This window comes from Trichomonascus vanleenenianus, assembly GCF_965637985.1.
Source record: "Trichomonascus vanleenenianus strain CLIB 3782 genome assembly, contig: TRVA0_001S, whole genome shotgun sequence".
Lineage (NCBI taxonomy): Eukaryota > Fungi > Ascomycota > Dipodascomycetes > Dipodascales > Trichomonascaceae > Blastobotrys > Blastobotrys vanleenenianus.
Window position 1 is genome coordinate 550608 of NW_027481886.1, and position 23996 is coordinate 574603.

Consider the following 23996-nt stretch of genomic DNA (forward strand, 5'->3'; position numbering starts at 1 on the left):
AAAGTCGAACCCTCAACAAGTCACCCTGGAAGATGCAGAAAGACACGCGAAATATCCCGTGTCGGTATTACAGCCAGGGGAAATGCCTCAAGGGCAGTCAGTGTCGGTTTCTGCACGCGGGGAAGGAAGCTACCGCCATTGTCAGCTTTGATTCGCTTGACCTTGACCAGAAATCGCAGGAGATTCGCAAGGATTTTGCGCCCTCAAGGCTACCAGTATGGCCACTATCTTGCTATTCTTTGGCCTATGGCCCAAATCTTGTGTCTGAAGTCGATATGAGCATGGAGGAGGCAAGAATGGGGGCCTATAAAGCGCGGGAAGAGAACAGGCTCGACCAGTACGACCGGGATATCAACCAGAAAATTGCCCATGTCAACAGTGTGCAGAAGTTTGTTCTCGACGACACGCGTAAAGCAGCGCGATACATTGAACTAGCCCAGAAGAACACGTCTGGCGCGAAAATGAAGCCTTTTGGACCGCTTTCTTCGACCTCTTCCGCATTTGGCGGTACCAGTAGCGGCTTTGGGACGGCTAAAAGTTCATTTGGAAGCGGTGGAAGTTCATTTGGAGGTGGCGGAGGAGGCTTTGGAGCTGCTAAAAGCTCATTTGGCGGAGGATCCACAAGCGCGTTTGGAAGTACCAGTGGGGGAGGATTCGGCAAACCAGTATCCAGTTCTTTTGGCTCTGGAAGTAGTGCATTTGGATCTACTGGATCTTCAGCGTTTGGTAGTACTTCGCCGTCCGCTTTCGGAGGTGTTAAAGCCTCATCCTTTGGTAGTGGAACTGCTGGAGGAGCATTTGGCTCGACTAACAATACATCCTCGGCATTTGGATCCAGTGGAGGGGCATTTGGATCTAGCGGAGGGGCATTTGGGTCATCCAGCAGCCCCTCGGGAATTAAGACCTCTTCATTTGGAGGTTCAAATGCATTTGGCAGCTCGAGTACAGCTTTCGGTGCAAAATCCTCGCCATTCGGAAGCAGTGCCGGAGGTTCCTCGAATCCGTTTGCTGTATTGGCCGAAGGAAACACGGAAAAGGCGACCGCTCCGTCACCGTTTGGCTCTTCGAAGGATAATACTAGCAGTGCTAACGCATTCGGCTCAGGCTCTTCACCGTTTGGATCGAAGACCGGGGGTGGGTTCGGTTCCCCCGCTACCAGCTCATTCGGTGCAAAGCCATTGTCCAGCAGTTTTGGTTCATCTACTGCGCCCGCTACGAGCGCCTTTGGCTCCTCTACTACTCCTGCTACTAGCGCTTTCGGTTCTTCCACTGCTCCTGCTACGAGCGCCTTTGGCTCCTCTACTACTCCTGCTACTAGCGCTTTCGGTTCTTCTACTGCTCCTGCTACTAGTGCTTTCGGTTCTTCTACTGCTCCTGCTACTAGTGCTCTCGGTTCATCCACCACTCCTGCTACAAGCGCTTTCGGTTCATCCACTAGTCCTGCCACGAGCGCTTTCGGTTCTTCTACTGCATTCGGTTCCACTCCTGCCACTAGCGCTTTCGGTTCATCCACCACTCCTGCAACGAGCACATTTGGCTCAACGGCCCCTGCGACTAGTGCATTCGGCAATGCATTTGGGTCGTCAACAACAAGCCAAGGCGCTTTCGGATCTAAGAGCTCGTCATTTGGGCAACAGGCTAGTGGTGGATTCGGCGCCACTCCAGCAGCCAATGCCTCCGGCAATCCATACCATCAAGGCAAGAACGACGAGATGCCTCCAAAGATTGAGGATCTCCTGCCTCCTGTCAAAGAAGCGTTCGAATCAATGTCTTTTGTGCTCGGAAAAGTGCCCGAACTTGTGCCTCCGTTTGAATATCGATAACTACTGTTATTCTTTGCGAGCTCGTGCCTCCATTTGATAACTTGCTGTTATTCTTTGGCAGGCCAATTGCTGCCTCGTCGAGATGTCTACGACTTGTCAGGCAGATTGTATTATTTCGCCAAACACGCTTGACGTACCTGGTATTTCTTATTTATTACATGTTATAGACAAATTGTATGTATCCCCGCCACCACTAATATTATATTTCTATTCGGAATGATGGTAATAATATGTACAGTTGAGATATTTCACCAAACATAGCTTCTCCGCTTCTTCATCGATTCGTCAGCAATGTCTGGACTAGGCTTTCGCTTGACCGCCTGGTCGTCAACGCTTGCTTCCTCGTCTAAGTTATGCAATCCTGCTACCGTTTTCAATTCATCCACAATGGACATTCTGTCTTTTTCTATCAAATCCAATTCGTCGTTGTCCAGCGCCAACCGCGCATCCTTTTGAATGTCGTGATATCGCTCCAGGAATCGCTTATTGCTCGCCTTCCAGTCATTCAATAGCTTAAGGTACTGTCGCCGGAATTCGCTCAATGCCCTCGACTCGGACGGCTCTCCCTCTAGCGCATCACCCGAGATCACCGCGTGCTCTTGAGATGACGACTGAGGCTTTCCGAATATCGACGAAGAGCTACTGCTTGAATGGCTGCTGCCGCTACTGGGATTGTGCATATGACGCGCAGCCATTGGCGAAGTCGGTGATTTCGAATCGCTCATAGTGTCAACAACAGTGTAGAGATCTAGTATGCCGGAAGCGTCATGGATAACCGGGCCCCTAATAAAGTCTCATGTGCCCAGAGAGAGGACAGTTAATATATCCACGATGCAGTCTCATAATAATTCACACATCTGTGAGATCTTCTTTTTCTTGCGCCCAGTTTAGCTTTTTTTTTAGAGCAATTAGAGTTCAAGTCAAAAATTACTTCCCTTTCACCCGTGATAAAATTGAGCACCGAAAGAAGCAAAAAACCGATACAAAATGAAATTATTTTGCCAATTAGTAGCCAGGGTCCGAGTCCAACGGGTTCAAGAAGCACTCCAGTAGCCACCGCGACCGTTGTTCATCACAAATTAAAAATGCATGCCACCTCAAAGTCAAAGTCTCTTAAGAGTCTGAGAAATAATGTCACCGCCACAGGAAGGGGTCTGTAATGCCAGGTACCGGTACTCACGGTACAAACACACTCCTGCAGTAATATTAATTCGCGTACTTGTCGGCCGCGTCGAGAATCGACTGTTTGTTGCGGCTCGCAAGAGCGTACGCCTGACGAAACATGTCTAGCGACTGCATGACAAACTGTTGTTTGGTCAGCGTTCCGTTACTAACTTCGTCCATCATCTGCTCCATTTGTTTCCGCAAGAATGGTTTAGACAGGCTCATGTTGAAGTTTATGCTATCGTACCCATCGACTAGCGTCATTCCTAGACGAGTAGGAATAAACACCTCATTGGATGTCCTGCCTCCACTACTACGGCTATTGGTGGTTCCATTTGTATCGTCAGAAGCGCCATTGCGAGCGCGGGGTGGCTTGACCTTAGTCACGTACTCTCGAGCTAGAATCTTCTCAATGTGGTCGGCCATAGTTGCGTCAGTGCCAATGCCATTGGCGTCCATGAGCGCGATCAATTCGGGCTCGGAAAGGTATTTTGGCGCACTAGTCTTACCCTCCTGCATCGTGGCCTCCGCTAGCTGTACCATTTCACCCTGAGTGAATTCGGGCAGCTCGGCTGTCTCCCATTTAACGTACGGGTAAATGTCGAGAAAGTTACGCTCCAGTACAACAACGCCATTGGCGGTGAACCGCTGGCCGCACCAATCCAATACGACCTTGGTCGACACGCCCACTGCATTTTTACTGCAGCACGCCAGAAAGTGTCTGGCAATGAACTCGTATACTATACGTTCCCGCTGGCTCAGCTCGGATCCGGCGCCCTTGACGGGATGAATGGGCGGGTGTGCCTTGTCATCTTTATTACCACGCCGAGGCTGTTCAAACCCATCGTTCTCTAGAAGCCCCGTTGCATAGGCGCCCCAAGTGCGGTCGTTGGTCTGTTTCCCTACAAGGCCCCGGAGGTCAATTTCAGGGGCAAATGTGTTTGTCTCGGTTCGCGGGTAAGAGACGTAACCTTTGGTATACAGTGATTCGGCGACCTAGAATATCAAACAAAATGTTAGCAGACGCCACGTTACTAAAGGCATAAAAGTAAAACATACGTCCAACACGGTTTTAGAGCTCATTTTCAAAAATCTTGCTCCCTGTTTCTGAAGCTCTACGGTCGTCAGTGGCAGGGGCCGGTACTTGGAGGTCGGCTTGGTAACTACCTGGGCAATTCGCGCATCATACGAGGTCTCCATGCAATGGCGAAAGATCTCCGCCACCACAAGCCGGTTAAAATGTTTCACGCGGTCCCAGTTGAACTTGACCTTGTGGCGGTCGCGAGTGACTGCGACCTCTATATACCAAAATGGCTCCGGCTTGAAGTTTACCACCTTTTTGTATCGGTCCACGACGAAACCTAGCGTCGGAAATTGGCATCCACCGTAAGAAATGGGTGATTTCGTCTGCTGCGCCGAGTAAAACTTGCTCTGCAGCAATCCCGTGGTGAACCGCGTAAGCGCAGCTCCAATGCGAAGGTCGATCTCGGACCGGCCCGCCACTGCTTCGACCTGGTTCAGATCGAGTGATGAAGGTCTGTTCGCTGCCTCTTTCAAGTGAGTTGGGTCTACGTTGTTGAAGATGGCGCGCCGGACATTGTTCATGTCGTTGAACGCGCGGTTGCCCTGTTGCGCGATCTTCATGATCTCGTATCCAATGCTTTCTCCTTCCCGGTCGCAATCTGTCCAAATGAACAGTTTGGCTGATCCGGCCGCCTCGGCGCGGATATTCCGGGCAATTGGCTCGGCCAGGACTTTTTCAATGGTCGGGGCCTCAAACAGTTCTCTCGGATCGCACTTGCCCCAGCCATAGATGCGGTCATCAAAGTCTATGGACTTGATATGCCCTTTGACCGAGGTCACGGTAACGTTACAGGGACCCCATTGGCGGAAGATGTAGTCAAAGTCGTAATTCTTGACGTGCTTGTCGCCTGTGATGTTTCTGAAGCTCGACCGTCCGCCACTTAGGGCTTCTTTAATCGCCTTGGCCACTGACGGTTTCTCTGCCACGCAGAGAATCTTCATGATTCGCAAAACGCGTGGCGAAAATTATTTGTATTGGGGTGGAGGTTTAGGTGACGCGTCGCGCTCTTTCTGGGCTCCCAATTAACGCGTGCAACAACAAAACAACGCGCGTCTAAATCTTGAAACACACAAAGGAAGTGGCTGCTTCAGCTGCTTTGTGTTCCGGTCATGATTGAGAGTGGAACATTTGAATTCTGGAAAAGTCTTACGTAGAGCACATCAAGGGCTCAAACACATGATATGATATGCCATATCGACTAAATTCCTTGGCCATTGAGCGAGATGCTCTCGAAGCGGTATTCGGGGTAAGTTAAAGGGAGAGAGAATAGAAGCGCTTTCTGGTGAAGATGGGGTCGCGACGAGCGCGCGCGCTGGCGTTGGGACTAATGACTCCATATTAATCCCGTGATACGGCATCTGAGACATAATATACCTGCAGGCTGTTATATTGTGCAGATCAACCCAAAGGGGAATAAAGGTGTCGGAAATGGGAAATACGTCTAATGCATATCCATCTCCACACTCAATGGCATCGTATTGATAATGTGGGGTTGATGATATTGTTTTATTGGACAATGGGCTGAGTAGCATCATCTCGGTCTAGCCGGAACCCTCCGCGAAGCGGAGCTACGGGGGTTTGGGGGCTGGCCCCCAAGAAACTACTGAATGAAGAGAGTTCACACACAGGTTTGTATCATATCATTAAAGAGTCTAGTCGTAACAAATAAATAATAAATAAATAAATAAATAAATAAGGTGGGTGTGCAGCGGTTTCACGATCTGAGGTACTGCTGAGGGATTGGTGGGCATGGCGGCATGTCTCGTCCAATGCTGCGCCTGTGGAATGGAGTCTGTGCTGCTCTATAGTCCTTAGTGGATGGTGAGGACGGAGGAGACATTGAAGAGCTGTTCAGGGTGTAATCTTCGCTGCTTGCGAGGGAAGAAGCGGATATACTTCGCCGGAAGGTCGAGCTGTATCTGTTGGAGACTGGAGAAAGAATCGGGGAAGAGCCAGACATGTCATAATAGCTCTCTTCGTTATCCGAGTCGGAGTAGTCAACAATTGTGGGTGGTACTGAGAGGACCACTAGCTGCTTGGCCTTTACTTTGATAACGGACATTCTGATATTACCGTAGTAGGTAGTTGTTGTTCTTGAGTAATGGTTCTTGTTGAGCAGTTTGTTGTAATAATTGAATAAACAACAGTCAATAAAGGTTTGAGTGATTTGCAGAAGAGGATATCAAAAGCTTTTTATATTGGACCAGGGTTAGAGGCCTTTTGTATTAATCGCCTTGTAAATCGCCCTCAGCCGCACCGCTTACCCATCGTCCAAGACCCCAAGACACAATCTGCACGATCGCCCTGCAACTGCACCGCCGATCTCCTTTGTACCTTCCGTCCCAAGCGGTTTTGTTTTCCCAAACGGGCAATGTCCGCTGGCCGTTGCGGCTACCCCCTTGATTCGAGTCCCGTGACCTGGTGAGAGGTCGAACTGTCATTTCTTTCCATTCAACGGTCGTCGATGACCCCTTTTTACCGGTGATTTGTCACGGCTTTTTCGGCATTGACCGGGTGGTATGACCTGATATGAGTGGCCGAAGGTCATGCCATCAACTTTTGCTACTGGATGACGCATCTGTGGTAATAGACAATGACGGAATCAGACTCCTACGCAGGTCACCGCACAGCAAAGCAGCAGCCGGCAGCAGGCTATGCACAGGAATAGGTACTCGCTAGATAAAGCAAGCAAGCAAGCAAAGCAAAGCAACCATTAGTACACCGGCATAAAGCGGAGACTCGTGTATGTTCTAGTTTCTTGTAGTACAATGACGAACAAGACAACGGTCTACGTATGAGAGAGATCCACGACTGTTTGTAACAGATCTCTCGCAGCTGTATATGGCGAACTGAAGCGTGCTGCCTCGATCCGGCGCAGTGGATGTGCTTTCCTGCGTCGACGCACTTCCAGATCACAAGTCCTCTACACGTTTTTCTGGCGGGGGACGCAGGCCTAGGCATCCGGTTACTTTCCGCGGCGCGTCCTACTGCACTCTACTTTACGCTAAGTCCGTCAATCCCGTAGCAAAGTACAGTACCATGGCTAAGATGGGCTCCGAGGAATGAAGGGGAGCGGTCAGGCGTCATCCAGTTATCTGGTAGATGAAGGCGTTTTTCGGAAATACGTTAACCAACAGAGTAATGGGCGGTTGCAGAGAAAAAAATAAATCTCATTAATGCAATTGATGTGCAGAACGAACTATTCCCTGCAAAAATTAATCGAACATATCTAATTAATGCGATATGACTCCCTGTCAAAGCGGTGCACGCCCCGCCCCCCATTTAGCGGTAATTAAGCCCTTTTATTTATTTTTTCTTCGATCGAAGCTTTGGTAGTACATCTAGCGATCGAGTTGGGCGTCAACAGTTTTCAGGGGTAGAAGAGTCGATCATGAAACGGAGAACCTCAACGATCGCGTTCGATCGCTCTTCGTTAGATAGCTTACGATCGAAACTTGGAGCGATCAAGTTGGGCGACAACAGTTTTCAGGGGTAGAAGAGTCGATCATGAAACGGAGAAGGCTCGCCTCAACGATCGCTCTCTTTCGATCGAGATCCTGCTCTTCCCATTTGTTCTTTTCTCATTTAGGCCGTTTATTCCCGCCACTATAGCCCATTTGTTTTCTTCTCTTTGGGTTATTTATTCCAGCCAAGACCAGTTCTCTTCTCATTTGGGCCTATTTTTTTCCAGCCACAAGCATGGACAAAGGCAAACAATTGAACTATTCAAGCCACAATCATAGGCGAACTCAAGCGATTAACTATCAGTGTTGAAGAGTTCACGGTCTCCATTCGGTTCATCATATATGCAGAGTTGAGCGTGATTTCCGTGACTTTGACAGCATATGTCCTGTAGAACCCGCCCCATTCGTTGCGCTGCGGTTCGCCCGGCATGCACCACACTTGTAGTTTAAAGGCCAGTCCACGCTTGTGAATGAACATCTCGTCCTCGTTGCACCACTCCTTGTGGATGCGCTGAGCGACCTTGACCAATGGCACCATAGACCCTTTCATTCGCGTCGTAATGTATATCTGCCCGAAATCGTCGTCCTCATCAATGCAGACGTAGTACACATCGTCTTCAGCAATTTCCGGGGTGAACTTGCTATGCACTGTCAGATCCTCTTCCTCTGGTTCGGAGGTAAGGGACAGCGCCGGACTCGGGCATGTTGTGCTTGGCGTCGAAGAGTATGGCCCGTCAAAGGAGTAGTGGAAGCTCTCCAAGTTGTTAGTAGCAATGTAGTTGGTGTCGTACCAGTGTGCCTGGCGGATATCCTCGTCTACGGAGTAGAGCCCGAGAACTAGGTTGCTGTGCAATTTGTCCGAAGCGTCACGCATAGAACGAGGCAGGCCGACACAGGACCGTACTCTATACGCCAGGGCTTCCTTTACCAAGGTGTTGGCTCGGTGGGATACGACCAAGAGGTTGGCTAGACTCTGGGGATCGCATTTGTCCAAAACAAGGTATTGCAGCTCTAATGGCAAGTCTAATAAGAGGCACTTCATTTTTTTTAATGATTTTGTATTTTATTAGCTAGTTGGTATAACGTCGACAGCGATGGTGAACCTAAACTATCCAGGGCATATTTATATTAATCTCGAGTCCCCGGGAAGTTTAATCAGTCATTCACTAGAGTCTAGGAAACAGTCGATAAGAATGCCCATTCGAGAAGGGTCCAGAGGTGTAACCGCACAAAGAAGCGGATCAGATCCGAGTCAGTCAGTTAATACCCGCACCCAACTATGGTTATTCTGCCTTAGAATACGATGGCACTGCCAATAACGACTTCAATCGATCTATTTCATGCCATGCTCTTTTAAATTTGTTTTTTCTTTGAAGTGGAATCGATCTAGCAATACTAGGTATTTCATTCGCCTTGACAGTACTAGATGAAGGACAATTGAGCTGAGCGATTATAGGGGTAATACTCACGCCATTCCATAGCACGTACCTTTGATGATACCAGTACTACAGTAACGAGAGGGAATTATCCGAAGCTCATCCGAATAGGTTGTTACATTTACATCTATTCGGCCCGCTTCAGTTTATGGGCTGTTCTCTTAGATAAGGAATTGTATCTGAGAAGGTTTCGGCATAGCCTGCCGGTCTTCGGAAAAACTAGGCCCTAAATAATCCGAGATAGTACCACTGTACTCATCGCTTTAACTGGAAACCCAAGACAGTACAAAAGATTTGGAAAACCTTAGCTAGATTTTTTTGAACAGATGAATTCTTCGGTGCCAAAGCGACTCTCATTCTACTATGGGGCCTGGGGCAGTGACTTCTTAGCTTAGTGATAAGCGTCTATTATCGGCTCTGGTGCCTAGTTGAGAGAATTAATCCGGGAACATAGAAGGTACTTATCCTCCTATTCTCGGCAGCAGTTTTAGAAATAGAAGCCAAAAATATATGGTAATGCATTAAGTATTGTAGTTCTGATTAGTACGTTAAATAATATGCACTCAAGCAACTATTGTGCAGCTCTTGTGCGGCTTTTATGCGGCTCATGCACGGACCCCCTGACTATCTCGATAGAGATAGCATATCGTCAGTAGCCTTTCTAGCACTTTACTGGTTCTTCTTGATCCTATTCTCGCCTCGTCGAGTAGCGGTAGCCTTGGTCTCACTATCAAGTAGGTAGTCCCACCATCTGAACGACGAAGCATAGTTACCCGTAAAGTACTTGTGATGGTCGTCGTGGTGGTCAGCGCCAGCCCAGAATGGCAGGAAGTGCCGCAGAGACCACGGGAAGTCGTACCCGCTATGCGAGTCAACCGCCTGCAGGAGTCGCATCATGATCCACAGCAAGACAGTAAAGAGATGCATTTCGCCAAACAGATAGGAGACAAGCAATGGGCTGCCGACCGTACCTAAACCGGTGAACGCAACCTCCACAGGGTGCGCGTACTCAGCAGTCAGGCCAAATGGTGCTGCGTACTTGTGGTGCATCTTGTGGACTCGCTTGTAAAGCAGCTTGGAATGCAGCGCTCGGTGGCCCCAGTAGTGCCAGGTGTCTTCGAGGACGAAGAATATCGCCAGGTGCCAGGCAATCGTAGTCCATTTGGGGAATGGTACGCCAATGCTGATGTTGAACAGCTCGCACATTGGATAGAAGCCGAAAATGGGCACTGCTTCAATGAGGACATGCGAAATAAGTACCTCCTTCAAACACTGCCAGTATTCTGCAGTAGTAGGAATCTTGGTGTCTTGAATCTTGTACTTGCGGAAGTACGGAATGTAGTCAATTATGGCCCATGGCAGTGAACGCCCAAAGTAGACAGCCTCGTGGAAAGCCAGGAGCAGCACGCCGGTAGCAATGAGATCGTTATTCATATACTGGAACCACCGGGCCCAGTACTGTTCTACAAAGTTGAGCTTTTCAAAGTCCACTCCCGCCAGCAGAGAGTCGACATTTCCTATGGTAGCATTCGCCATTTTTGATTCTAATTCGGTCAATGGAAGGGAACTAGAGAAGACTGGCCAGAGGATATGCTTCCTCGACCGTTTATTTATATTATTCAAGTAAATTACTATAAAGGTGTCTAGCCCTCCCGTTATTCGTAAGCATAACAGATTTTTGCTCGTATTATCGTCCGATTTTTTTTGCCGCTTATAACTAGAGCCACTTTCCTAAGCCATGCTATCCGCTCTCGTTTAAATCGCTTAGCGAAGGGGGAGAGTGCAATGGCAGGATGGGCTGATGTTTTAGCCGCACGAGTATCGCATTTGTCGTATTCCCGGCAATTGGGGGAACAGCTTTGCCGGGTAACATAAATGACCCCTTTCCCCTGGGGCTGTGCATAGCAATTGTCAATGCTGCTCCCATGCCATATATCAGAGGTTCAGTAGACATCGTACGTAGCCCTAATGCTACACTCTAGGACCCGTATATAGCCCTAATGAGGTTGGATTTTGGCTCCCGGCATTTTCGGCGGGTCACGTGATAACGGATAAGACCCAATCGGGCAATTATGCACCTCCGGTATTAACGGTCGTCTCTGTCTGCATTGGCGGTACTATATACGCGGTAATTTGATCTCCAATAAAAAGGGATTCACTTATCTGGCTTCCTTTTCCTCCGTAGAAGACAGTTTTCAATATCACTAGGTGCATTTAGATACCCAGGTAGTGCTATTACCATATTAGAATAAGAACTATAAGATTAATAAGGTCAATAAGGTCAATAAGGTCAATAAGGTCATGTGGAGAAGAGTGAGACGGATCCCATCGTTCCCTCGAGCACAGCCTGTCTCGAGAAGACTATACTCCACAGCCCAAAACGAGGGGAACGGGGGAAACGGGAGAAGCGGAAATGGTAACGTGGTCAGATCCGCGGCACTTTTCGCGGCTGGAGCTGCGGCGGCCGCTGGATATTTAACTCTGACCAAGGGCAAGCCCGAGCCAGTTGACCCTCAGCTGTCGACCACGACAGCTGACCGGCTGACTGGACCCAAATACGCTTCAATTGAGGCCCAGGAACAGGCATTTGGCGAGATTGAGAAGATCGTGGGCAAGGATAACGTGACCAGAGCCAAGTCGACTCTCGACGACCACTCTGATACGTTCTGGAACACCCACCACGCGAAGCCAGAAGAGCGCCCAGGGGTCGTCGTGTTCCCATCCTCAACGGAGCAGGTCTCAGAAATCATGAAGGTGGCTCATAAATACGGCGTCCCAGTGACGCCATTCTCCGGTGGAACCTCGCTCGAGGGCCACTTCACGCCATCCTATGGCGGGGTGTGTCTTGATTTTGCCCGGATGGACCAGGTTCTTCAGCTGAATCAGAGCGATCTTGATATCGTAGTACAGCCTGGTATGGGCTGGGAGGCTCTCAATGACTATCTCGAGCCATACGGCCTTTTCTTTGCTCCAGACCCTGGACCAGGGGCAGAAATTGGCGGTATGATTGGCACCTCCTGCTCGGGTACCAACGCAGGGCGGTACGGAACTATGAGAGAGAATGTGGTCAATTTGACTGTAGTTCTGGCCGACGGAACTGTCGTCAAGACTCGACGGCGACCGCGAAAGTCCTCGGCCGGGTACAACCTCACTGGTCTCTTTGTTGGTAGCGAGGGAACCCTTGGAGTTGTCACTGAGGCGACACTTAAGCTCAATCCAATCCCAGCGAATGAGGCTGTTGGAGTGGTGACCTTCTCAAGCGTCCGCCAGGCAGCCGATACGGTAGCTGAGATTGTCCAGCACGGCCTGACTGTAGGGGCTGTCGAGCTGCTGGATGATAACCAGATGGATATCGTCAACAAGGCTGGTATTGCTGAAAGGAAGTACGATGTTGCTCCTACGCTCTTCTTCAAGTTTATTGGCACTGATGTCGCAGTCAAGGACCAGATTGCGCACTGCCAGGAGGTAGCGAAGCGACACGGGTCGTTGACCTTTGAGTTTGCGCGAGATGAGAGCGAGCGGACTTCGCTATGGTCGGCGCGAAAGAATGCACTGTGGTCTACAATTGAGGTCGCTCCTAAGGGCTACAACGCATGGACGACCGATGTTGCTGTGCCCGTGTCGCATTTGCCGGATGTGGTGGCCGAGACCAAGGCGGATATTGAAGGGTCGGGTCTCGTGGGGTCTATAGTTGGGCATGTTCTGGACGGCAACTTCCATGCGTTTATTATGTACTCTCCTGAGCAGCGAGAGACTGTCGAGGCGGTTGTTGAGCGGATGATCAAGCGAGCCATTAGCGCGGACGGTACTGTCACTGGCGAGCATGGTATCGGCGCGGGGAAGATCAAGTACCTTGAGGAGGAGCTGGGGACCACTGCTATTGACACCATGCGCCAGCTCAAGCTTGCGCTGGACCCGAAGCAGATCTTGAACCCGGGCAAGGTCATAGTCATGGACCCCAAGCACCACTATCATTAACCACCATATGACATGGCTATCATTAGACAGTATCATCCAGGACCCAACCATACGTACCATTAGCCAGTTAACAACATAAATATTATCTGGACTTATAATAACATACTAGCGGGACCTGTAGACTACCTTTGAGATCCCCATATATACCCATATCCGTAGACAGAACAGTAGTAACTAAAGTACTATCTAAACTGTTAGGCTGTCACAAAACGAACGGATTCTGTCGTAGATCTATTGGCAGTTCGGCGAGTATCCCAAGTCATATAAAAACAGTAGTGAGAGGCTGGGGTGGATTTGAACAGACTCTATCGCAGAGCTGTCGGCGGCCCAAGCCCATAACGAGTGAAAATAGTACACCAGAAGCCCGTTAGCGTATCTGTCGGTGGGGGGACAGAATATAGAGTGGTTATCGGAACTCGAAAGTCTCGGAACAACCAGAATCAGGCACATGGGTCAGCTCCAATTGCTGGAAGTTGTCAGATCGCTTGTGATAATAAAACCCACTTATGGACCCATTGACCTGATCGAAACATATATAGTAAAATCCGGCATAGGAAGCCCCATTGATATCCCTCACGCGATGGTCAGGAATCAAAAACCGCTCCTTCCACCGCATGAAAATATGGTCCTGCTGCTCAAAGTTCTTGTGCACATAATTGGGCTCTTTCGCCTCGTTTGAGATCATGCGCCACGGCTGGAACCGCGACCAGTGCGAAATGTCCGTCTTAGCCGAAGCGCCCCAGTCCGCCTGCTTTGTGAAGAACGAGTTTTTCTCGCTGATCATTTCACCATAAAAGTACGTCGTAATCGTCGGGTTGTCTTCGGTCAGCCCTTCGATCCACAAGTACCCGCACATAAACGCATTCTCCATGTCTACGCTCTTAATTTGCACACGCACCTCGTAGGTGGACTGGCCCGACTGCTGCGAGCCAATGAACATGCTTCCGGGAGCAAGAAAGGACGGCATGGCGTACTTGGGGTATGTCACGCGCATGGGCGGATCCATAAACGATCCCTGTGCTGTGTTCACAAGTGCAGTCTCTTCATCTATTTGGGTGGTGGTCGTTTCGTCACCGTATAGCCGAGTTTGGCTGTTGTCGCTGCTGGTGGAGCCCTCAGTTTGCTGCGGCTCGTCCCCTGGTGCAGCCGACTTGCCCTTTAACTTTACGGGCGCGCTCACAGGAGGGATATCAGTGCTAGGCATTATTATCTCTACTCATTTAACCCCCTTGAGTTTTGGGTTTACACTACGGGGGTATATATATATCTCTCTCTGGGGTCAGCCTTTATCGGTTCAACAGCTGGTTACGAAAACAACTGGTAACGTTATAGAAAGAAGCAGCTGTTTTATCTCATCATCTAACCCTCCGGATTGCAGGGTTTCTGGGAATGAGCCACCGCCCAGCCTATTAACGCTTATAAGTCCCTCCTCCCCCTCTGCCTGCGCAAGCGAGATTTCGTTAATTTATTTTATATTATTGTTTATTTCATCTTAATCTGGTGAAAGTTAATTTACGTTATATTGATGTGTTATTTTAGCCCATTTAATTTTATCCGTTAATTTACCCTATATTGTGGTTATTTCACCGCACCATAGCAATCGCGAGCGATTCCTTGCTAAGTACCTAATAGATAGCTAATATGCGGATCTTCTGAATATTCGGATCTTCGTACCAATATCGCAGCATAGAACGAAAAATAATGTAAAAAAAGGACGACGGAGGTCCCCCGGCTTAGGCAGGAAGCAGCCGGGCAACGAGTTGCCAAAGTCGTAGTTGCCCGGCGGCTAATGTTTTTCCCCCACACTTGCCATGGGGAGGTCAGCTCCGATCTCGCGGCGGGTGAGACCGGTGTAGATTGGCAATTTTTCACTGAGTAAAAAAGGAGAGGAGATCAGAGTTTCGACGGTAACCCTCAAGGCAACCCAGGTCGACGGCATTCGCATATATAGAGGAGGCTCCAGCCCCGTGTGGACCAGCGGATTTTTTATTTTTCACTTTTGTCATAGACGGATAGAGGTCCCCTGATTATTTATTTTATTATTTATTGGCCAGCATGTACCAGGAGAAAGAGCCAGTAGCGGTGACCATCGAGAAGGTCACCGAGACCCCGGTCACCAAGAGCGAGGCTTACAAAGACGTTCTCGCCGGTACCTGTGGCGGTATCGCCCAGGTGCTCAGTGGTCAGCCCTTTGATACCACCAAAGTGCGGCTGCAGAGCGCTCCCGAGGGCACCTATAACGGTGCTATCGATGTCGTCAAGAGACTTCTCAAGAACGAGGGCCCAGCCGGGTTCTACAAGGGTACCCTGACGCCTCTCATTGGTGTTGGTGCCTGTGTTTCCATCCAGTTTGGCACCAACGAGTTCATGAAGCGGACTTTCCTCGCTCAGAACGAGGCGGCCGGGCTCAAGGACACGTCGCTCAATCCGACCCAGTTCTTCCTGTCGGGTGCAGCGGCCGGTCTCGCCAACGGTTTCCTGGCTTCTCCGATTGAGCATATCCGAATTCGGCTCCAAACCCAGACTTCGGGCCCACTACTCTACAATGGTCCAATTGACTGTGTTAAGCAGATGTACCAAGGCTCTGGCGTCCCGGGTGTCTTCCGGGCTTTGACCCCGACCTTGTTCCGAGAGGCGATTGGCATGGGTCTTTACTTCCTTACTTTCGAGGCTCTTGTCCAGAAGGACACGGAGCGAAACAAGATTGCGCGGACGGAGATCCCCGGCTGGCGATTGTGTCTCTACGGTGCCGGTGCTGGTTACGCCATGTGGGGTGCTATTTATCCGGTTGATGTCGTCAAGTCGCGACTCCAGACTGACAAGTTGAGGGCTGGCGAGCAGCAGTACCGGGGCGCCATTGACTGTGCGCGACAAATTATGCGAACTGCTGGTGTTGGCGGCTTCTTCCGAGGCTTCATGCCGACTCTGTTGCGAGCTGCTCCAGTCAATGCATGCACTTTCTACGCCTTTGAGCTGGCTCGACGATCCCTTGGTTAAAAACTTTACTTTCCTTTTAATGACTTGAAAAAATTTGTTTTAGACTGCTTCTTAATGCTATGTTTTATGGGTTTTATATCTACGGGGGTCTGGGGGCTGCCCCCCAGCTCCGGGAGCTCGAGGGCAGGCCCTCGAATACAATCCACTGCTAGTGCTAATGGGGGGACCAGTCCCCCCAAACCCCCCTGGGGCTCCGCTACGCGGAGAACTGGTAGAATTGCAATTGAGCAAAGTACCGTACTGTAGTACGATTTGAGGTTGACTGTATAATTCGTCGAATGACTGTACCCAGTTGCTCTATGCTTTCTCGGCGTAGCCGAGCTACAGGGGGTTTGGTGGACTGGTCCCCCAATAAGACAATACTCCAATTAATTTTAACAATTGATCCAAAGAGTTAAATATCGGGATTTGTACGTTCCTGCTGATTGAACGTTCGCAGTTAGCGATTTATCAATACGTAGAAACAAAGTAATATAATAATACGTAGAATAAAGCAGAAACAAAAGTATAGGAAAAAGCAGAAACAAAAGCTAAGCACGCTCAATAAACTCTTCGTCGGCAACTTTTTCAAGCGCCTCTCGCTGCTGGTGCGCAGTCACGACCGCATCCTCACCGTCAAAAATGATGGCAACCTCTTCAAGAGCAAGACCCTTGGTCTCCGGGAATGTGACATAAACGACCACCCATTCAACCGCAATCCACCCGACATAGACAAAATAGTACTTCCATCCGATTGCCGCCATGCCCACCGGGTTCACATACGTATTAATAGTGCTGGAAGCGGACTTGATGAAGCCAAAGTACGAAATGCCTGTTGATCGCAGATTGTACGGCAATATTTCCGTCAGGAACACCATAATAGCACCCACGAAACCAAGGTTGTGCACGCCGCTGTACAGGTAAATGAACGCAATGTTGGCATAGGACGCCGACTTGGACCCATTGTGGTTGAACACGGCTACCGTCGCAGTGAGCACAGCAAAGTCAATCCACATCAGTGCCAAAGAAATGAGGATAAGCCGCCGTCGACCGACCTTTCCAGGTAGGAAGGAGAACACAACCGAACAGATAAACGAAAATATCTGCGAAGTGGCCGAAATCAACACTTTAATGGTCTGAGAGGTAATTCCGGCAGTCGTCAGCATGGAATTGAGGTAGTAGCTGACCAGTCCATTGCCTGACAATTGGTAGCACATGCCGGCCCAGGTGAGGCAGAACAGCCGCCACCAATTGCCCCGGGTACGGAACACACTCTTGAGGCTGACATTGTTGCTCGTCTTCTCCAAAGCTAGTGTCTGAACAATCTCCTCGAACTCAATGTCGACAACTGGATCGTTGCGGTCGCCATTGCCGTGGTACTTGACCAGAATATCCAATGCCTTTTCCGGCTGGTCAGTTGCGACGTACCATCGAGGCGATTCAGGCATAAAATACAAGCCGATCATCTGCACCACTGAAAATGGGATCTGGATCAACGCAGGGATCCTCCATGCCCAGTTGTTATTGATGTTCAGAGTCCCGAAGCACACCCAGGCAGCGATAATTGACCCCGCAGAGTAGCCAGCATTAGACAGAGCTGTACATACCGATCGGTGGTGAGGATACGCCAGCTCAGCAACCAACACAGGGCCAATGCTGATAAAGGTGTTCCCCATACCCAGGAAAAATCGCCCGGTGATGTACATAGATCGGCCATTAGCGCCAGTCAACAGAGCTGCTCCAAGAATACTCAACACGCAGCCAAGTTGGATGCACATCCTTCTGCCAAACTTATCAGACACATAAGGCATGAAGAACGGCGCGATCATGGAACCAACGAAGAAAATTGAATTGATGAGCCCTAGCGTCGATCCTTGGGGGTGGTCAAAAAACTGTTCCCATACATTCAACGCCTGAAGGTTGTTAGTCAAACTGCCGTCGTATCCTTCGACAAACTGCGAAAACATCGGCCAGATTAACTGTAGGTTCAGTCTCAGAAGCCCTGGGTCCTTCCACCACCATGTCGTCTTGACAATAGGATAGGCCCGCTCATCTTCGACGTCTGCTCCTGCGCCGAGCTTCTTCAGTTTCTTGCGATCAAAGAGAGTCAATCTCATGGCGAATATGGTCTGGTGAAATGTTCCGGCTGCACAATACGACTTATATACGCATGTCTGCGCCTATTACGCCGTCGCATTTCAACACCGTTCGGCATGGAATTACCCCAGAAAGCGAGATCTGGAGAACGTTCCCCACATGAGCCCACTCGTGCCTGAGTGGATGATCTTACGGGTGCCTCGTATATATCCTATTTCTCCTGTGTTTTGATCTCCGGGGGTCAGGCATTTTAAAATAGCCGGTCGCCGAACCGCATATCGCGACCCCACTCCGACGAAGATGTACATCTACCCCTAGCAGCTGCGGGCGACATGTGAGCCCGTAATCATCAAATTTTTCAATTGGGCCATTAATCAGGGTCTAGCCATCCAGCGGGTGAACTAGCTGAGGGTGGGCCTGTGTTTATACGTGAACTTCGGTGTTATATTTGGACCGGTACGTATTACTTGTGATCTTGATTGAAGTCCGTTGCTTAGGGTTCCCCCAAATCTTCTAGGGTTCTGCTCTGTGGAGTTTTAATCAACTGACTACTTTACGGGGGATTCGTGCTTTCTCTACCTAATGCAATTGGGGGGGGGGGGAGGGGCACTAGTCCAAATAAATCAGCATATGTCCGAATAAAGGCGGACGGGGTCAATTTACATCAGATTTCTAATATAATAAAACAAATGTCAAAACGAAGGAAAATGACCCAACATAATTGATTGCTCAGTAGTTAGCACAGGTTAAAGTTCTCGTCGAAATCTAATACGCACACCCAGCTTTCACTCTCGCTAATCTTCTGTCGCTGGACAATGGACAGTATTCCATCTTGTCTGTATCTGTCATACAACGGCTCTCCATCGAACCCATCCGCCTCATATACAACCTTGTATTCTTCATAACTGTCCTTCGCTGAGAAACTTAGAATAATAAAAGTCGTAGAGCCATCATTTCCAGGCAAAAGCGCAATGAGGTCAGGCGATGTGGGGTGTAGACATAATTGTCCCCGTTCCCCGAACTCAATTGCACGGTAAGGCAATTTACGCCTCGCCCAGTCACCTCGTGTAAGCCGCCAGTAGTGGTAATAGAATCCTTCCTCTCTGTTGAGAACATGCAAAAAACCGTCCCGGTCCAGCACTTGGCCCTCCTGGTTCATGATACCAGAGAACTTGGGAATCTCAACCACACGAGTTTCAAGTCCAGGCTTGATGGGCACCTCAAGCTTCTTGTTGAACGTGTTGTACCACGTAATCCCTTCGTCTGTAGAATACGCGTAGTAAAGGTCGTGATTGTTCTCAGGGCCATTGGGCCCTGCCTGAACGGCAACGGTACTCTCTTTTGACGTATCTGTGCCGTCTTCAACGAAATCCCTATACGTCCAGCTGACGTGAAGTTCACCATTAGGAGAGGAGTCGATGCCGTTGATATAGGCATTACAGCCAATTCCTTTCAAATACATGCCATCATAATCGCCTACAGGTGCCCATTTCTTGGTCTCGCACGAGTAGCGATAGAGATAGTCATCTCCAAGTCCGGACCGGCCAATTCTGAGCTCCAGTAAAATGTCCCCACTGTGGAGTCGGACGAACCTTGGGTAGGTGACCCAGGTGAGGCTGATCCCTGAGAGGTCATGAGAGATAGGCGAAAACAAGCTTTGGCCGAATTTCTCTGCAGAGTCAATATCGCCAAGAGAAGATCGGTAGTTGATCTTATCGTTGTGCAGATCCCAGCTCATGTGCAGGACCCCGTCTCCACTGACGCCAATGCTCACGATATTGTGACCGTCGTTTCTAGTCTGAAGGTAGTCATCAAACTCGAACAAGTCCCATTCATGGCTTTCGAGGAGCCTTCTGCCCATGACTAGCCGTCTCTGTGCGTTGTAACCGGCGGCATATTGGTACCGCTTGTAAGTCACAATTGCGTCTTGTTGGAACGAGTTTATATTGATCCGCCAGCCACTTGGGTCGCTGAATATTTTCATCATTTTTTGCCTTTGAAATTCATTGCAAGGAGGAAGCCTTATATGCTTCTTAAGTCTGGGCTGCACAGATCTTCAAAACCGCTATGTGCATGCCGTACGGGGTACGGTGATACGGGGTACGGGCTTTCGGGCATTTTAATACCGCGAACCTCCACCCTTGATTATTGGAGAGAGTCACCCATAGCAGGCTATGTCCAGTTTTACTATCAGATACAGAGACCGGAAGTAAATAATCAATTTGACTTCTACTCAATTATTCTCAACTCTACGTAGTGCTATGCCTAGGAAAGTGCTCAGTTATAGTATATTAACAGTCTATTACCTGGTAGAAGGTCTCAAATGTAACCTATGATCAGATCCAGGAAATCAGAAAGCATGAAAAATAAAATAATTAGTCCTCCTCCAGTCGTCTCAGCAAGTAGTCGACCTCTACCTTCTTCGTCAAAGGAATGATGCAATTCTTGTAAATCTCTGTAACGATCTCCTTGGTGAGATTGCCCTGGACCTTCTGGCTCCACCGCAATACCGGGCCAGTGTATGTGTCAGTCTTGCTCCCGATTCGCTCCAGCACCTTCTCTTCGACAGCCATGTTGGTGATAGCCTTGTCAATTCCCTCGGCATCTCGCGCCTTAATGAGTGCCGTGTATTTCTCCTTCTCGTTCTGGAACTTGCACTCGGCCACGAACTTGCCAAAGTGAATTCGTCGCGAGATCGACTGGAGGCACTCCATATCACACACCGCACAGCTGCCTACGTTCTCGGACTGCTCGCCTTCACTGGCCGCGACCTTTGGTACAATGCTCTTGATGTAGTATTCCTTGATCTCGTCATTGACGTTGATCTCCTTATGGTAACTAGCAAGTACCTTTGGGTAGCTCAGCGACGGGAGGATAGGCTTCTCCAGCTGGTCGGGGTAGAACGGAACCTCGTCTGGTGCCTCGTATCGTCGGATCTTACTCTGGGTCTTCTCGTTCTGAAGCAAGAACCAATCGAGGAAGGATCCATCAAACCCAGCAATCGAGAGCTTCGATTGATCGTATACAGACTCCGACTTGTAAAACTGAGCCCGCTCAATGAGATTGAACACGATCGTGTCCTCCATCCGGATCAAGCTCTCCCGGATGTTTGCCAGCTCCAGAACCGTCTCTGGTTTCGTGAAATCCATTCTGTAAGTGAAGGACAGCTTGCCAACCTCTGTCATTAAGCAAACAATAATGACTCTTCGGGGACAGAAGACCGCCTCGTCGGTGCTGTGAGTTACACGGATTTAAGCGTATATCTCAGCACAAACCCCATATCCGACATTCCGACATTTTCGACAAAATCCCGACATTCAGGCATTCTTTGGAGCAGGCAGAGCCAGCTGGTCTGTCGAGGGCGACGCATCATACTTATTATAGTAGGACCCCGTCTCACGTGTGGCCAAGAACCGGGCAATACGCTCGTCCCGCATGCTTCCCATTCCGTAATTCTTCTGTGCGTTAAGCTCGTCGAGCCGTGCGCGGTACGACAGCTCGCGATACTCGTCAAGGTTTTTCTCCGACATCTTGAAAATGGCCTGTACCTGCAATGCGCCCAAGAAGAGAGCCACGAGCCCCACCAGCACCGACATTTTGTACCGATTTTGGTTGAGCTGTTCCTGGAACTCCTTGTCGTATTTCCGCGACTCCGCTTTTGTATCATACCCGTAAAAGTCGTACTGCTCGTTGTAATACGCGTGCCTGTTCTGATAGTACGTATGCGGGTACCGTGGCGGCCATTGGTGGGTTGTGGTGTGAGTTTCAAACGCTCGGCGTTTAATCGGATCGCGGAGAATGCCATACGCCGCCACGATCTTCTTGAACCTATCAGTCTGCTCCTTGCGCGTAATGGCGATTTGCGAAGACGAGTCGGGGTGGTACAATTTGGCCAATTGGAGATATGTCCGCTTGAGTTCGCTGGGGTCAATTGCTCCGCCTCTGGGGATGCCAAAGATATCAAATGGTGAAGGGTCCTTTGCTGTGGGCCATTTAGACACCTCACCACTGTGGATCTGCCTAGCCCAAAGGCATCCTGTGGCGAATGTGCTCTTTTTGAGTCCCTGTACCAACATCGTTTCTTTCCTACGGGCTTATCAGGAAAGGCCAGAGAACGGTCAAAATTAAAAAATACGCAATAGGTGGGTCGTTACTCTATTACGTGGCCGCGTGCTTGCTTGTATAGCACTTGCGAACCGCGTCGCTTTCGCAGTTATAACAATTTTATCACGTCCGGAAGTATCCACGGAGCTGGGGTAGGAAGGGATCTTTGCGGGTGGTGTATGCCGTTCCGCATCGTGATCCGATCCGGTAAGGCGCGGCTCTTTACTAACGGTAATTTGCGCCGCACGTTCTGCGGCGTCAGTTTATGTATTTGAGTTCAACTAAAGACTAGACAGTCAACAAGCCCTTTTTTTGACCATGGCCGAGCTGTCAAAGAGGAACCTTTACCAGAGCACGGGGTTTGCTATCGACAAGAAGTATAGCGCTATCAAGGTGCTCGGTAAGGGCACGTACGGCATCGTATGCTCAGCGGTGGAGGCGGGCAACCAGCGGCCTATCGCTATTAAGAAAGTTATGAAGATATTCAGCAATGAGATCCTGGTTAAGCGTGCGTTCAGGGAGTTGAGGCTTATGCGCCACTTTCGAGGGCACAAAAATGTACGTTCTCTCACTGGGATTAGCGGAAGAATTGGTTTAATACTGGTAAATGGCAGATTGTATCTTTACTGGACTTGGACATGATATCGACCAAGCCATATGACGGGCTCTACTGCTACCAAGAGTTAATGGACTATGATCTTACGAAGGTCATCCAGGGCCCCATCCAGCTCTCAATGGCACATGTCCAGAGTTTTACCTATCAATTGCTCTGTGGAGTCAAGTATATCCACTCGGCTAACGTTATCCACCGAGACCTCAAACCCGGCAATCTTCTTGTCAATTCTCTGGGTCAGCTCAAGATATGCGACTTTGGGCTTGCCAGAGGAGTCCATTCCGATAACGAATCAGGGCGAGTAAAGATTACCAAATATGTTGCAACGCGGTGGTACAGGGCTCCCGAGCTCATTATTGTCGCGCGAAACTATACGCGAGCGAGTATGTGCCAAACTAGTTTTTATCCCGCTTGGAATAATACTAATGGGGTTTCGTAGTTGATATGTGGTCGGTTGGGTGTATCATGTGTGAATTGATTGGAAGGAAGCCCATCTTCAAAGGATCAGATCACCTTTCTCAGCTATCGGAAATCGTCAAAGTGCTGGGCCTCCCTCCGCGGCAACTCGTCCTGTCAATGGCTAACGAAGAGGCGTGGAACTTGTTCGCAACCTGCCATTTCAAATCCAAGCAGACTTCTATATCGGAACTCTACCCCAAAGCGCCAAAAGAAGCCATTGACCTTATCCTTCGGCTTCTTCGCTACGACCGGTCTGAGCGATCTACGGCAGTTCAAGCTCTGGAGCACCCGTTCTTGGCGGATTTTCACAATCTTGAAGAGGAGCCCAGCTGCAATGAGCTTTTTGACTTTAGCTTTGAGAATCTCTCCCCAAAGGAGTTGGAGATGGCACTCTACGATGAAATCAAAACCCTTCGCAGAGAAGTGCGTAACGGCAATTCGGTACTTCGCCAGAAAAACTACGACGAAATTGCAACTTCCAAGCCGCGGACTAGCCTTGGAGAGCTAAAGAGAAACAATAACTTTGCTCATGCTAGAAAGTATCGGCGAGATTCAATGGGGCGAATGCATCATTAACCCATATTCTACGTGGTTTGTCGAGAGGCGCAAATAGATATAATCGAACTCGCCGGTTTCATAGGGCCAGAACTGCTCCTCCAATAATGCCTCCCATAAATATAGCAACTAAGAAAACATCTTACTTATTGAAATCTACTGTGGTACTCTACGTTGGTCATCTGTCCACCTTATATACTTTCAACGCGGTATATGGGCAAGCTAGTAAATATAATCGCACTA

At 49.4% G+C, this 23996-nt stretch overlaps 14 protein-coding genes across 14 annotated transcripts; 4 read left to right on the forward strand and 10 right to left on the reverse strand.

Annotated features, from left to right (window-relative positions):
• Positions 1–281: 281 nt before the first annotated feature.
• DDR48 (stress protein Ddr48p) lies at positions 282–1823 on the forward strand (the record flags this gene model as incomplete). Its single annotated transcript, XM_076681933.1, has 1 exon — positions 282–1823. One exon carries the CDS (start codon positions 282–284, stop codon positions 1821–1823), a length of 1542 nt encoding a protein of 513 aa, XP_076543890.1.
• A 248-nt stretch (positions 1824–2071) lies between these two features.
• Positions 2072–2518, reverse strand: TRVA0_001S06172 (uncharacterized protein; the record flags this gene model as incomplete). Its single annotated transcript, XM_076681934.1, has 1 exon — positions 2072–2518. One exon carries the CDS (start codon positions 2516–2518, stop codon positions 2072–2074), a length of 447 nt encoding a protein of 148 aa, XP_076543891.1.
• Positions 2519–3029: 511 nt separating this feature from the next.
• Positions 3030–5012, reverse strand: TOP3 (DNA topoisomerase 3; the record flags this gene model as incomplete). The annotated part of the gene is made up of 2 exons (XM_076681935.1): positions 3030–3983; positions 4047–5012. 2 exons carry the CDS (start codon positions 5010–5012, stop codon positions 3030–3032), a joined length of 1920 nt encoding a protein of 639 aa, XP_076543892.1.
• Positions 5013–5785: 773 nt separating this feature from the next.
• TRVA0_001S06216 (uncharacterized protein) lies at positions 5786–6133 on the reverse strand (the record flags this gene model as incomplete). The annotated part of the gene is made up of 1 exon (XM_076681936.1): positions 5786–6133. One exon carries the CDS (start codon positions 6131–6133, stop codon positions 5786–5788), a length of 348 nt encoding a protein of 115 aa, XP_076543893.1.
• A 1664-nt stretch (positions 6134–7797) lies between these two features.
• On the reverse strand, positions 7798–8577 carry TRVA0_001S06238 (uncharacterized protein; the record flags this gene model as incomplete). The annotated part of the gene is made up of 1 exon (XM_076681937.1): positions 7798–8577. One exon carries the CDS (start codon positions 8575–8577, stop codon positions 7798–7800), a length of 780 nt encoding a protein of 259 aa, XP_076543894.1.
• A 1063-nt stretch (positions 8578–9640) lies between these two features.
• On the reverse strand, positions 9641–10507 carry ERG25 (sterol desaturase family protein; the record flags this gene model as incomplete). Its single annotated transcript, XM_076681938.1, has 1 exon — positions 9641–10507. The coding sequence occupies one exon, from the start codon at positions 10505–10507 to the stop codon at positions 9641–9643; it is 867 nt and encodes a 288-aa protein (XP_076543895.1).
• Positions 10508–11272: 765 nt separating this feature from the next.
• DLD1 (D-lactate dehydrogenase [cytochrome] 1, mitochondrial) lies at positions 11273–12949 on the forward strand (the record flags this gene model as incomplete). Its single annotated transcript, XM_076681939.1, has 1 exon — positions 11273–12949. One exon carries the CDS (start codon positions 11273–11275, stop codon positions 12947–12949), a length of 1677 nt encoding a protein of 558 aa, XP_076543896.1.
• Positions 12950–13355: 406 nt separating this feature from the next.
• Positions 13356–14153, reverse strand: VID24 (glucose-induced degradation complex subunit VID24; the record flags this gene model as incomplete). Its single annotated transcript, XM_076681940.1, has 1 exon — positions 13356–14153. The coding sequence occupies one exon, from the start codon at positions 14151–14153 to the stop codon at positions 13356–13358; it is 798 nt and encodes a 265-aa protein (XP_076543897.1).
• An 851-nt stretch (positions 14154–15004) lies between these two features.
• YMC1 (organic acid transporter) lies at positions 15005–15946 on the forward strand (the record flags this gene model as incomplete). The annotated part of the gene is made up of 1 exon (XM_076681941.1): positions 15005–15946. One exon carries the CDS (start codon positions 15005–15007, stop codon positions 15944–15946), a length of 942 nt encoding a protein of 313 aa, XP_076543898.1.
• Positions 15947–16476: 530 nt separating this feature from the next.
• On the reverse strand, positions 16477–18042 carry HXT13 (hexose transporter Hxt13p; the record flags this gene model as incomplete). The annotated part of the gene is made up of 1 exon (XM_076681942.1): positions 16477–18042. One exon carries the CDS (start codon positions 18040–18042, stop codon positions 16477–16479), a length of 1566 nt encoding a protein of 521 aa, XP_076543899.1.
• Positions 18043–18758: 716 nt separating this feature from the next.
• TRVA0_001S06370 (BNR repeat-containing protein) lies at positions 18759–20009 on the reverse strand (the record flags this gene model as incomplete). Its single annotated transcript, XM_076681943.1, has 1 exon — positions 18759–20009. One exon carries the CDS (start codon positions 20007–20009, stop codon positions 18759–18761), a length of 1251 nt encoding a protein of 416 aa, XP_076543900.1.
• Positions 20010–20397: 388 nt separating this feature from the next.
• Positions 20398–21171, reverse strand: ARO7 (chorismate mutase ARO7; the record flags this gene model as incomplete). The annotated part of the gene is made up of 1 exon (XM_076681944.1): positions 20398–21171. The coding sequence occupies one exon, from the start codon at positions 21169–21171 to the stop codon at positions 20398–20400; it is 774 nt and encodes a 257-aa protein (XP_076543901.1).
• A 168-nt stretch (positions 21172–21339) lies between these two features.
• Positions 21340–22098, reverse strand: JID1 (Jid1p; the record flags this gene model as incomplete). Its single annotated transcript, XM_076681945.1, has 1 exon — positions 21340–22098. The coding sequence occupies one exon, from the start codon at positions 22096–22098 to the stop codon at positions 21340–21342; it is 759 nt and encodes a 252-aa protein (XP_076543902.1).
• Positions 22099–22444: 346 nt separating this feature from the next.
• SMK1 (mitogen-activated protein kinase SMK1) lies at positions 22445–23774 on the forward strand (the record flags this gene model as incomplete). The annotated part of the gene is made up of 3 exons (XM_076681946.1): positions 22445–22684; positions 22741–23122; positions 23179–23774. The coding sequence occupies 3 exons, from the start codon at positions 22445–22447 to the stop codon at positions 23772–23774; spliced, it is 1218 nt and encodes a 405-aa protein (XP_076543903.1).
• Between the last annotated feature and the right edge of the window lie 222 nt (positions 23775–23996).